The sequence below is a fragment of the Stomoxys calcitrans genome, chromosome 3 (assembly GCF_963082655.1).
Source record: "Stomoxys calcitrans chromosome 3, idStoCalc2.1, whole genome shotgun sequence".
NCBI classification, from domain to species: domain Eukaryota; kingdom Metazoa; phylum Arthropoda; class Insecta; order Diptera; family Muscidae; genus Stomoxys; species Stomoxys calcitrans.
Genome location: NC_081554.1, coordinates 14,552,688 through 14,566,140, shown reverse-complemented (window position 1 = coordinate 14,566,140; position 13,453 = coordinate 14,552,688). Strand labels below are relative to the sequence as shown.

The window sequence follows — 13,453 nt, the reverse complement described above, 5'->3', positions numbered from 1 at the left end:
CTAGTTTGAGTTTTCAATGTATTGTGTTGCCCAAAAAGTAATTGCGGATTTTTCATATAGTCGGCGTTGACAAATTTTTTCACAGTTTGTGACTCTGTAATTGCATTCTTTCTTCTGTCAGTTATCACCTGTTAATTTTAGCTTGCTTTAGAAAAAAAGTGTAAAAAAATTATATTTGATTAAAGTTCATTCTAAGTTTTATTAAAAATGCATTTACTTTCTTTTAAAAAATCCGCAATTACTTTTTGGGCAACCCAATATATGAAAATTCTTTATAGGAAAAATTACTACGTTATCACTTTTCAATTGAACATTTTGTTATTCACGAGAGCCGTAGATTGAGGAAATCCTAAACGGATAAGACTAACATCATTATGAGCAAAATGCCAACTTTGCTCAAAATCAATATCAACGTTAAAGAAAAGTGAAATCATGTTGGCACATATGTGAGTTGAATGCTTAAGCATGGCGAAACTATGTGGCAAAATGTTGAGAGGTAATAATTTTTCCTTTTTGGCCTCCGGTGCTATTTGTTGTGTCTCTTCTTATGTTCAAATAGAAACTATGCATCTATGTGACAAAGAAAATTTTCGATTTGATAAATATTTCCAATGAAAAATGGCAATTTAGCAGCCTTAGGTATATTCCAGTAAATTAAACCTGTTTTTAAGGTAAGATCACTCACAACCACCAACCAATGTAATGTGGAGGGTGGTAGGAGGTTAATCCTTCATCAGGCCTACCACTGCTTATATCGCCCATAAATGCCATGTCATACATAATCAGCGGGTCATTAACAAGACCAATGTATTGCTTATAAATCGTTGATGTGGTAATGTTTGCATTTTTTTTTGTGAGTTTTCCTGCAATGATTTTCCATATGCCAACGTGTCAACGGCCAATGATCGGCATGATCATGAAATATTGAAATATAAAGATACTTGTCTTAAGCGGACATTAGTTGCTTATTCATTGCAATTAAATAGTGTTATAGCTACCGTAATCAATATTATGGTCACAATCACCAATAGAGGATTGCATTCCTCGTTAATTATGCACTAAGGGGGGTTCTCATGCTGTCAACAGTGGTGGGTATTTCATAATGGGAAATTTAATAAAAACCAGTAAAAGAGTGCTAAGTTCGTTTGGGCCGAATCTTATATACCGTCCACCATGGATCGCATTTGTCGAGCTCTTGCCATGGAATCTCTTTTTAGACAAACAAAGGATAAAAGAAAATAATTGTGGTAATTGAATTGAATGTTGGAGACCACAATAGAAGTCTATGTGTAAAATTTCAGAAGTAAAATAGGGAGATCGGCTTATATGGGAGCTGTATCAGGCTAAAGACCGATTCAGACCATATTCGACACGTATGTTGGAGGTCGTGGGAGGAGTCGTTCAGCCAAATCGGATAATAATTGCGCCCTCTTGAGGCTCAAGAAGTCCAGATCCCAGATCGGTTCATATGCCAGCTATATCTGGTTATGGACCGATTTAAACCATAATTGGCATAGTTGTTGGAAGTCATAACAAAACACTTCATGCAAAATTTCAGATAAATTGGATAGGAATTGCGCCCAATAGTCGGTCAAGAAGTCAAAATTCAAGATCGGTTTATATGGCAGCTATATAAGGTTATTTACCGATTTGAACCTTATTTGGAACAGTTGTTGAAAGTCATAATAAAAACGTCATCCAAATTTCAGCCAAATCGGGTAGGAATTGCGCCCTCTAGAAGCTCAAGAAGTCAAGCCACCAGATCGGTTTATATGACAGCTATATGAGGTTATGTTGAATATGATGACAAAACACGTTGTGCAAAATTGTATTCCAATCGGATAAGAATTGCGTCCTCTAGAGGATCAAGAAGTCAAGACCCAAGATCGGTTTATATGGCAGCTATATCAGGTTATCAACCGATCTGAACCTTATTTAGCACAGTTGTTGGATATCATAACAAAATACTTCGTGCAAAATTTCATTCCAATCGGATCAGAATTGCGCCCTCTAGAGGCTCAAGAAGTCAAGACCCAAGATCGGTTTATATGGAAGCTATATCAGGTTATCAACCGATTTGAACCTTATTGAGCACAGTTGTTGGATATCATAACAAAACACGTTGTGGAAAATTTCATTCCAATCGGATAAGAATTGTGCCCTCTAGTGGCTCAAGAAGTCAAGGCCCAAGATCGGTTTATATGGCAGATATATCAGGTTATCAACCGATTTGAACCTTATTTAGCACAGTTGTTGGATACCATAACAAAACACGTTGTGCAAAATTTCATTTCAATTGGATAAGAATTGCGCCCTCTAGAGGCTTAAGAAGTCAAGACCCAAGATCGGTTTATATGGCAGCTATATCAGGTTATCAACCGATTTGAACCTTATTTAGCACAGTTGTTGGATATCATAACAAAACACGTTGTGCAAAATTTCATTCCAATTGGATAAGAATTGCGCCCCCTAGAGGCTCAAGAAGTCAAGACCCAAGATCGGTTTATATGGCAGCTATATCAGGTTATCAACCGATTTGAACCATACTTTGCACAGTTGTTGGATATCATAACAAAATACTTCGTGCAAAATTTCAGCCAAATCGGATAAGAATTGTGCCCTCTAGTGGCTCACAAAGTCAAGACCCAAGATCGGTTTATACGGCAGATATATCAGGTTATGAACCGATTTGAACCATACTTTGCACAGTTGTTGGATATCATAACAAAACACTTCGTGCAAAATTTCATTCTGATCGGATAAGAATTGTGCCCTCTAGTGGCTCAAGAAGTCAAGACCCAAGATCGTTTTATATGGCAGATATATCAGGTTATGGCCCGATTTAAAACATACTTGGCACAGTTATTTGATATCATAACAGAACACGTTGTGAAAATTTTCATTCCAATCGGATAAGAATTGCGTCCCCTAGAGGCTCAAGAAGTCAAGACCTAAGTTCGGTTTATATGGCAGCTATATCAAAACATGGACCGATATGGCCCACTTAAAATCCCAACCGACCTATACTAATTGGAAGTATTTGTGAAAAATTTCAAGGTGCTAGCTTTACTCCTTCGAATGTAAGCGTGCTTTCAACAGACAGACGGACGGACGGACGGACAGGCGGACGGACGGACGGACATGGCTAGATCGACATAAAATGTCACGACCATCAAGAGTATATATATTGGGTTGCCCAAAAAGTAATTGCGGATTTTTTAAAAGAAAGTAAATGCATTTTTAATAAAACTTAGAATGAACTTTAATCAAACATACTTTTTTGCACTTTTTTTCTAAAGCAAGCTAAAAGTAACAGCTGATAACTGACAGAAGAAAGAATGCAATTACAGAGTCACAAGCTGTGAAAAAATTTGTCAACGCCGACTATATGAAAAATCCGCAATTACTTTTTGGGCAACCCAATATATGATTTATGGGGTCTCAGACGAATATTTCGTGTAGTTACAAACAGAATGACGGGAGTAGTATATAATTTGAAAGGTAAAATAAAACAATTAAAGGGGATAAAATTGGGCAAAATTTTATTGATTTGATAAACTTAAGAAATATTATTTAAATTAAGTTAAAATAATAGTAGTGTTTTATTTTCGCCAAAATTCGTTTCTTTATAGAAAAAAAAATTTTTTTTTTCCAATTTTTATTTTCCTATCATGCAGTGTGAACCTGACTTTTGCCAACTCTCTCATGCCTAAGTGTGTTAGTTTATGCCACTGCAACATTATGCCATTACATTATTACAAAGCTGTAAATAAATTAATGTTTTAATTTTAAGAAAATACCACTACGAACAACAACAAACATGGCATGGCTCATTCGCTCGCTTGCTCAGCGGATTATGAAAACAATTGATGATGATCGCCTCAACAGCAAATCGCCTCTCACTTCTTACAGGCACGGACAGCTAACTGTGAGAATTAATTATTGTAGCTTTTCAATTTCGTTTCATTCCATTCACCCCACGCAGAAATCCCAAAAGCAAAGAAAAAAAAAAAACGCGCTAATCTTTGCTGCAGTCTTGGGTAAAGTCTTTGATGGGTTATTTAGCAGGGTGAGATGGAAGAGTGCGTCGTCGTAATGTCATTGGCGTCTGCCACTTACCACTTACGCAACACAAAGCCTCACTTTCGGTGGCCATATGGAATTATGTCACCCATTTGTTGGAGTTTAGAGCTTAGCAAAGACCAAGTGATGCACGTGTTTGTGTGAGTGAGTGTGGAAAAAAATTGTCTTTTTCGGCTTTTCTTTAATGATGACCCAATTAACAAAAATTTCATTGGAATTTGGCATTGGTAAATGTTATATGCGGGCAGCCATAGCATATTGCATGGTTTTAGTGCTGGATCGATTACATGACCCAGTTTGGATAAAAAAAATACTTTAAGGTTTATTTTAATACTTAAACGTAAAAAAGAAGTAATCAATAACATATTGTGAAACTTTACAACTATATAAGCGTATATGTTGGGTTGGCCAAACCTCCCAGCTAACAAAATTTTCCGATTTCGGTCCGACAATCGAATGTATCATCCGATATCAGATCCGATGCTTACCGAAATCGTAACTAAAATCGAGAGAAGTAGTTGTCATGTTATCAGCACGACACGGCTGAGGGAAATTCCACATATATTCTTGACCAATGTCTTAGAAAATGCGGATGATATTGCCGACGAATCGGTCCGATTTCGGATCAATTGCTTGACGAAAGTCTTACAAAACATCTCTCTGACCCAGAAATCGTTACAATTTCGTTCTTAAATGTCGGAACAGAAAAAATAAATTCCCTCCTTATCATTCCCTCGAAACGATTTCTTTCCGGATATGGTAAGAATTTTCGTATTTTTATACCCACCACTATAGGATGGGTGTATACTAATCTAGTCATCTAGAAATATTCGTCTAAGAACCCATACAGAATATATATTATTGATCGTCTCGTCGTTCTGAATCGATCTAGTCATGTCCGTCCGTCTGTCGAAAACAATTTTTAACTGAATGGTGGTTGTGAGTTCCCAAGATTCGGAACGCTTTTTTATACCCTCCACCATAGGATGGGGGGTATACTAATTTCGTCATTCTGTTTGTAACTACTCGAAATATTCGTCTGAGACCCCATAAAGTATATATATTCTTGGTCGTCGTGACATTTTATGTCGATCTATCCATGTCCGTCCGTCTGTCTGTCGAAATCACGCTAACTTCCGAAGGAGTAAAGTTAGTCGCTTGAAATTTTGCACAAATACTTCTTATTAGTGTAGATCGGTTGGTATTGTAAATGGGCCATATCGGTCCATAACCTGATATAGCTGCCATATAAACCGATCTTGGGTCTTGACTTCTTGAGCCTCTAGAGTGCGCAATTGTTATCCGGTTGGAATGAAATTTTGCACCACGTGTTTTGTTATGATATCCAACAACTGTGCTACGTATGGTTTAAATCGGTTCATAACCTGATATAGCTGCCATATAAACCGATCTTGGGTCTTGACTTCTTGAGTCTCTAGATTGCGCAATTCCTATCCGATTTGGCTAAAATTTTGCATGACGTATTTTATTTTTACTTTAAACAACTGTGTCAAATAAGGTTCAAATCGGTCCATAACCAAATACAGCTGCCATATAAACCGATCTGGGATCTTGATTTCTTGAGCTTCTAGAGGTTGCAATTGTTATCCGATTTGCTTGAAATTTTGTACGACGGATCCTCTCATGACCATCAAAATACTTGTTTATTATGGTCTGACTCTGTCTATAGCCCGATACAGCTCCCATATAAATCGATCTCTCTATTTTACTTCTTGAGCCCCCACAGGGCGCAATTCTTATTCGAATTGGCTGACATTTTACACAGGTCTCCAACATATATTTTAATTGTGGTTCAAACCGGGTCACATCTTGATATCGCTCTAATAGCGGAGCAAATCTTTTCTTATATCCTGTTTTGCTTAAGAAAAGATGCCGGGAAAAGAACATGACAAATGCGATCCATGGTGGAGGGTGTATAAGATTCGGCCCGGCCGAACTTAGCACGCTTTTACTTGTTTAATTTAATTTTGTTTAACTTCATTCCATTCCAATTCATTTCATTCCATTCCAATTCATTTCATTCCATTCCAATTAATTTCAGTTCATTCCATTCCAATCCAATTAATTTCATTTTATTTCATTCCATTTCATTTTAAAATCATTCCATTTCAGTCCATTTCTTTCCATTGCATTCCATTCCATTTTATTCCATTTCATTTCAGTTCATTTCATTTTATTTCATTTCATTTCGTTTAACTTCATTCCAATTCATTTCATTTCATGTCATTCCTCTTTACTCCATTTCAATTTATTTCATTTTATTTCATTTCATTTCATTTCATTTCATTCCAATTCATTTCATGTCATTCTATTTCACTCAAATTCATTCCATTTCATTTTATTTCATTTCAGTTCATTTCATTACATTTCATTTCATTTCATTTCATTTCATTTCATTTCATTTCATTTCATTTCATTCCATTCCATTTTATTTCATTGCATTTCATTGCATTGCATTCCATTGCATTCCATTCAATTCAATTCCATTCCATTTCATTTCATTTCATTTCATTTCATTTCATTTCATTTCATTTCATTTCATTTCATTTCATTTCATTTCATTTCATTTCATTTCATTTCATTTCATTTCATTTCATTTCATTTCATTTCATTTCATTTCATTTCATTTCATTTCATTTCATTTCATTTCATTTCATTTCATTTCATTTCATTTCATTTCATTTCATTTCATTTCATTTCATTTTATTTTATTTTATTTTATTTTATTTTATTTTATTTTATTTTATTTTATTTTATTTCATTTTATTTTATTTTATTTTATTTTATTTTATTTTTTTTATTTTATTTTATTTTATTTTATTATATTTTATTTTATTTTATTTTATTTTATTTTATTTTATTTTATTTTATTTTATTTTATTTTATTTTATTTTATTTTATTTTATTTTATTTTATTTTATTTTATTTTATTTTATTTTATTTTATTTTATTTTATTTTATTTTATTTTATTTTATTTTATTTTATTTTATTTTATTTTATTTTATTTTATTTTATTTTATTCTATTTATTTCATTTCGTTTAACTTCATTCCATTTCGTTCCATTTCATTCCAATTCATTCCATTTCATTTCACTCCATTTCATTTCATTCAATTTCATTTTATTTTATTTTGTTTCATTTTATTTTATTTTATTTTATTTTGTTTCATTTTATTTTATTTTATCTTATTTTATTTTATTTTATTTTATTTTATTTTATTTTATTTTATTTTATTTTATTTTATTTTATTTTATTTTATTTTATTTTATTTTATTTTATTTTATTTTATTTTATTTTATTTTATTTTATTTTATTTTATTTTATTTTATTTTATTTTATTTTATTTTATTTTATTTTATTTTATTTTATTTTATTTTATTTTATTTTATTTTATTTTATTTTATTTTATTTTATTTTATTTTATTTTATTTTATTTTATTTTATTTTATTTTATTTTATTTTATTTTATTTTATTTTATTTTATTTTATTTTATTTTATTTTATTTTATATTATTTTATTTTATTTTATTTTATTTTTTTATTATTTTTTTTAATTCTCTCCCAAAATTTTATTTACCAAAAACCTGTTAAATCAAAAACCAAGTTAAAAGAAACAACGCAAAATTTATTACTTTCCCTGTAATTTGCAAACGCAAAATATTTCCTTTGAGCACTTGCCCTGTTAATGCTGCAATTTTTAGCCGTGAAATAATTTTACTGCAATACTGCGGAAGTAAGTGTTTTGGCAGTTGCTGGTGTTTTCCATGAGATCTTGGGAAATTTTCAAAAGGCAACAATGCGCCACATTACAATTGACGACAACCAACGAAAACAGCCAAAGATGATCATGCAAATTGATATTCATCGCACATTTTTACTTTGATCTTGCCCAGGTTTAACTTACGCATGCGCCCACTGCACTGCAAAACACCGCAAAATACAGATGATGCTGAGGCTGCCTGATGATGAAGACAAAGACAAAGAGGCAGATGCCAATGCCGATGCCGATGATGCGTGATATACTCCACACGGGAGTGTGTATGAGATTTATTGCCCAATTGAAAGTTGCCAAGGAAAAGAAAACAAAAGTGAAAGACTTGCCAAAGAGAGTGAAACCAGGCAGCAGCAGCAACAGCAGCTCCACCGTTGTCGTTGTCGTCTTCGTTGTCATCCTACTGTTAACCACACCGGGCGGCGGATGCGACCAAGAAAGTAATTGCAACCATCCCAACGACAACATTTGGCAGACCAAGACAGACAGACGGATATTTATCGCTGGCCACCAGATCCCATAAAAAACGGTGGAGCGTGGTGTTGGTGATTAAGCAAAAAAGTGACAAGATCATTATTACCGGCTTTCGATCAATGATTGTTAAGAGACAACAACAAACAGCCGGCTGCAGCGGCAGCAGCAGCAACAGCAGCTTACACTACAATCACAGCACTTTGAAGGCAACATGTTTCATGTCTATGCCTTTGTTATGTTGGGGCAACGTTGCAATATTCTAGGTCATCAGCGATAAATAAAGCAATGCCTTTGCCCGACTGCCAATGCCACCGCTGCTACTGCCCCAAGTAAGAGTGAGCTTGCTTTCCAGACTTGGGCTGAAAAAACATGACTTCCAATCGTCCGTCCGTCCGTCCTTCCTACCCTCCTGCGTTCATACGTGTATCCGCATGCTGTTGTTATGATGATGCATTGCCACATGTTGCTGCTGCTGCACCTTTAACATCATTTAAGTTCACCTAGCACCACATACTACAGCAATCATCATTGAATTCGCATGCTCAGGCTTGCGCCCATGATGGCATATTCCAAAGGATTGCAGACATTCAATAATTCTCTGCCAGAGACAACAAAAGTTAGCGAGTCAGCGTTTGCCCGTTGAACCTGTTTGAAATTTCTCCAAGAAGCAATGAAAGCATGGAAAAGAAGAAACTAAAAGTTGTTGGCGTTGGTAACAAGTCCAATGATCTTTGGAGTTAAGGCCATAAATGTTGGACACTGAACTTACCATTAATGTTTTGGGGGTTTTGGGGGTACTATGGTCACACAGTGGTTAAGAAAATTGAAAAATGGTAAGGAACTGTTATAAAAAATTGAAATTGTTCTAAAATTAGAGAAAAAGGTGAATAGTGCATGAAAGGCGAGGAGGCCACCGTAGCGCGGAGGTTAGCATGTCCGCCTTTGACGCTGAACGCCTGGGTTCGAATCCTAGGTTAGAAAATTGAAAAATGGTAAGGAACTGTGATATAAAATTGAAATTGTTCTAAAATTAGAGAAAAAGGAGAATAGTGCATGAAAGGGGAGGAGGCCACCGTAGCGCAGAGGTTAGCATGTCCGCCTTTGACGCTAAACGCCTGGGTTCGAATCCTGGCGAGATCATCAGAACAAAATTTTCAGCGGTGGTTTTCCCCTCCTAATGCTGGCATCATCTGCGAAGTACTATGCCATGTAAAACTTCTCTTCAAAGAGGTGTCGCACTGCGGCACGCCGTTCGGACTCGGCCATAAAAAGGAGGCTCCTTATCATTGAGCTTAAAAACTTGATTCGGACTGCACTCATTGATATGTGAGAAGTTGGCCCCTGTTCCTTAGTGGAATGTTCTTGGGCAAAATTTGCAATTTATTTGTGTATGAAAGGGGAGCTCATAGATGAACAGTGACTCAGTTCCAAACTCAAATTTGAATGTGTCCACCCAATGTTTCTTCTCGGGCCACTACAGGTTGAGAAGGCTAATGCGATATTTTGATTGCTAACCTCCTTCTGCTTCGAAAATAGTTTTCCATTAGAAATTCCACTGTCTTTGGCATGAGCTAAAACTTTGCTGGGGGTGCTTAGCCCATCCTAGATCTAGAGGCCTTACTACGCTTATGGTCTCTGGGCTTTTCTCCGTGAAGATCCTGTCCTTTGTTCTGAGGCTGTGCTTTCTTCAGAGTATTTTGCGTAACCTAGAAGTCTCACTAGAGCCGTCCAACTCTCCACAGGAATTTTGGCAGGGAACCCCTCATTGCTCTCCTCGCCTCCTTCCAGAAGCTCTTTAGGATATCGCAATACTTGTTCTAGCCTTCCATGCGTTCTCTTCCTTCGCCTTATTAAAAAGCCTCTAAGCTTTTTTCCTGATTACCTTCCCATGTTCCATGACAGTTTGGTCTTGCGCAGCGGTACGAGTTTTGGAAATGCCTTTAGAAAGACTTCTTTCAGATACTATGTAACTAGACCCACTGGCCGTTGCAGTTCCGACCCATAAAGGTCCCCCAGAGGACCTAAAGTTCTGCATATGCTCACTGAACTTCTCCCAGTTGATCTTCCTTTGGATTTCTGTACTTCCTCTCACTTCCTATCTCGTGTTCAACCCGTTTTGAGACCATTGCTATGCTTGCTGGGCTAGACTTTGAACTCCTATTAGCTCAGTACCCACATTTGTAGGCCTGAATGGTAAAGCCACAGTGCACTTTAGCAGCCACAAATTCACTTTTTTCCCCTCATTTAAGCCAAACTTGACCACAACTGAGGTGAGGTATTGAAGTGTATTGTCGACATCATTGTTCCCTATGTTGGCGGCGGCATCGACGGCGGCGGCGGATGTTGGCGACTTTTCGCTGGTGTATTTAGCATTTCGTTTGTTTTATTGCCCATGCACATTTCAATGAGCCAAAATGCATCGATCGATCCATCGATACTTTGAATGTTTTTGAGGAAAATTTTGGGAAGCTTCTTTGGCCTCTCATGCAAACAATTGCTGTTGTTGTTGTGGCGCATTTGTTTTGTTTTTTTTCCTGGGCACTGGGAGCTCCCATTAAAGAAGGTCAAGACAGATCGTGCTATTAAGCACTAAAATAATTTCGCTTTTTTTTAATTCAGCTGTCGATTTCTTTTCTTTTTCCGACATTTTTTTCTTCTCGTTGTCGTTGCGATTGCGATGTGGGCAACATTTTTTTTACAAAGGATTCTGTGGGAGCAGTTTTGGCGATGTGTTTGAGTGTGGTGTAAGTTGTTGTGGGGTGAAATTGTTGCAATGAAAGTTGCCAAACGAATATCGCCAAACTAAAACGGACACAAAACGTTTTAGATATCGCCAATCAAAACATTGTCACGTAAACCAAAAAACAAGGAGTGATCGTTGAAATAATTGCCAAAAAATTAATGCTTGCATTTCACACACACACACAGACACACTCATACAAACTCAAACCAAATGTAGCACCAAATTTGTGCAAATAGGCGGATAAAGGTTAAGAGAAAATCCCCTTACAATGTGTGTAAAAGTTGCTTATCGCGATTTTGAGCATAATTGCATCTGAAAGCAATTAAAGCTGTTTTATTTACACTGCTGCTGTGAGAGAAACATTGTAAGGAGTTACCAGATCATATCAATAGATAAGAGAGTATCATTACCATATGCAGATTTCAAATTGGGGAAAACAAAACTTTTCAGTGAAATATTTAAAAAATCAAGTTAAGTACAGCCGGGCCGAATCTTATACACCCCCCACGATGGATCACCGGGCCCGCTACGCCGAGCCTTCTTTTACTCTATATGGAGCTTTACTCCGAAATATCATTTATTTGAACCCCATATTGTCAGTGGCCTCAAAATGGGATATCAAATTTATTTTCTAATTTTCAAAAACCTTGCATTTAAACCCCTTCTTTCTGGAAATAAAGGGTGATTTTTTTGAGGTTAGGATTTTCATGCATTAGTATTTGACAGATCACGTGGGATTTCAGACATGGTGTCAAAGAGAAAGATGCTCAGTATGCTTTGACATTTCATCATGAATAGACTTACTAACGAGCAACGCTTGCAAATCATTGAATTTTATTACCAAAATCAGTGTTCGGTTCGAAATGCGTTTCGCGCTTTACGTCCGATTTATGGGCTACATAATCGACCAAGTGAGCAAACAATTAATGCGATTGTGACCAAGTTTCGCACTCAGTTTACTTTATTGGACATTAAACCAACCACACGAATGCGTACAGTGCGTACAGAAGAGAATATTGCGTCTGTTTCTGAGAGTGTTGCTGAAGACCGTGAAATGTCGATTCGTCGCCGTTCGCAGCAATTGGGTTTGTGTTATTCGACCACATGGAAGATTTTACGCAAAGATCTTGGTGTAAAACCGTATAAAATACAGCTCGTGCAAGAACTGAAGCCGAACGATCTGCCACAACGTCGAATTTTCAGTGAATGGGCCCTAGAAAAGTTGGCAGAAAATCCGCTTTTTTATCGACAAATTTTGTTCAGCGATGAGGCTCATTTCTGGTTGAATGGCTACGTAAATAAGCAAAATTGCCGCATTTGGAGTGAAGAGCAACCAGAAGCCGTTCAAGAACTGCCCATGCATCCCGAAAAATGCACTGTTTGGTGTGGTTTGTACGCTGGTGGAATCATTGGACCATATTTTTTCAAAGATGCTGTTGGACGCAACGTTACGGTGAATGGCGATCGCTATCGTTCGATGCTAACAAACTTTTTGTTGCCAAAAATGGAAGAACTGAACTTGGTTGACATGTGGTTTCAACAAGATGGCGCTACATGCCACACAGCTCGCGATTCTATGGCCATTTTGAGGGAAAACTTCGGAGAACAATTCATCTCAAGAAATGGACCGGTAAGTTGGCCACTAAGATCATGCGATTTGACGCCTTTAGACTATTTTTTGTGGGGCTACGTCAAGTCTAAAGTCTACAGAAATAAGCCAGCAACTATTCCAGCTTTGGAAGACAACATTTCCGAAGAAATTCGGGCTATTCCGGTCGAAATGCGAGAAAGGTTTATATGGCAGCTATGTCAGGTCATGAACCGAATTAAACCATTTTTGGCACAGTTATTGGAAGCCAAAACAAAACACCTCATGGAAAGTTTCAGCCAAGTCGGATAAGAATTGCGCCCTCTGGAAGCTGAAGAAGTCAAGATCCGAAGTCTTGTGCCCCTCAACTAAGGTCCTTTGTGTAAATTTTTAGTACAATCCATGGTAGGGGGCTCCTAAGACTCGTCCCGACCGAACTTACTAAATATTTACTAGTTTTTCTATATTCTCAAAGACAACATCTGTTCCACGTTAGATAAATAGTCATAATAATATTCCCCTTAGCAAACCATTTATTCTCCTTAAATCAGCAATTTATTCAATCGCTCGAATTTTAGTTCATCACACTAACTTCTTACAAAAAAAATGCATAGCATGCTATGTGGAAAATTCAAAAGAATTTTGTCGAGATCAATGGTCTATGCTAAGCTGTAACTCAGATAAAAGGCAAAATGTCATAAATCAATTTCAATTTTTTTTTTTCGCCCTATAGTCTTTTTTAGAGTTGTAATAAAAACATAAATTCGTCTA

General features: G+C 36.3%; 1 protein-coding gene across 1 annotated transcript in view; it reads right to left on the bottom strand.

The window, feature by feature from the left end:
• Nucleotides 1-10,479: 10,479 nt before the first annotated feature.
• The window catches only part of LOC131996000 (uncharacterized), a 29,457-nt gene continuing 26,483 nt past the window's right edge, over nt 10,480-13,453 (bottom strand). The window contains exon 4 of the mRNA XM_059365404.1: nt 10,480-10,708. Coding sequence (XP_059221387.1) covers nt 10,480-10,708 — 229 coding nt within the window. The remainder of the gene's footprint in view (nt 10,709-13,453) is intronic.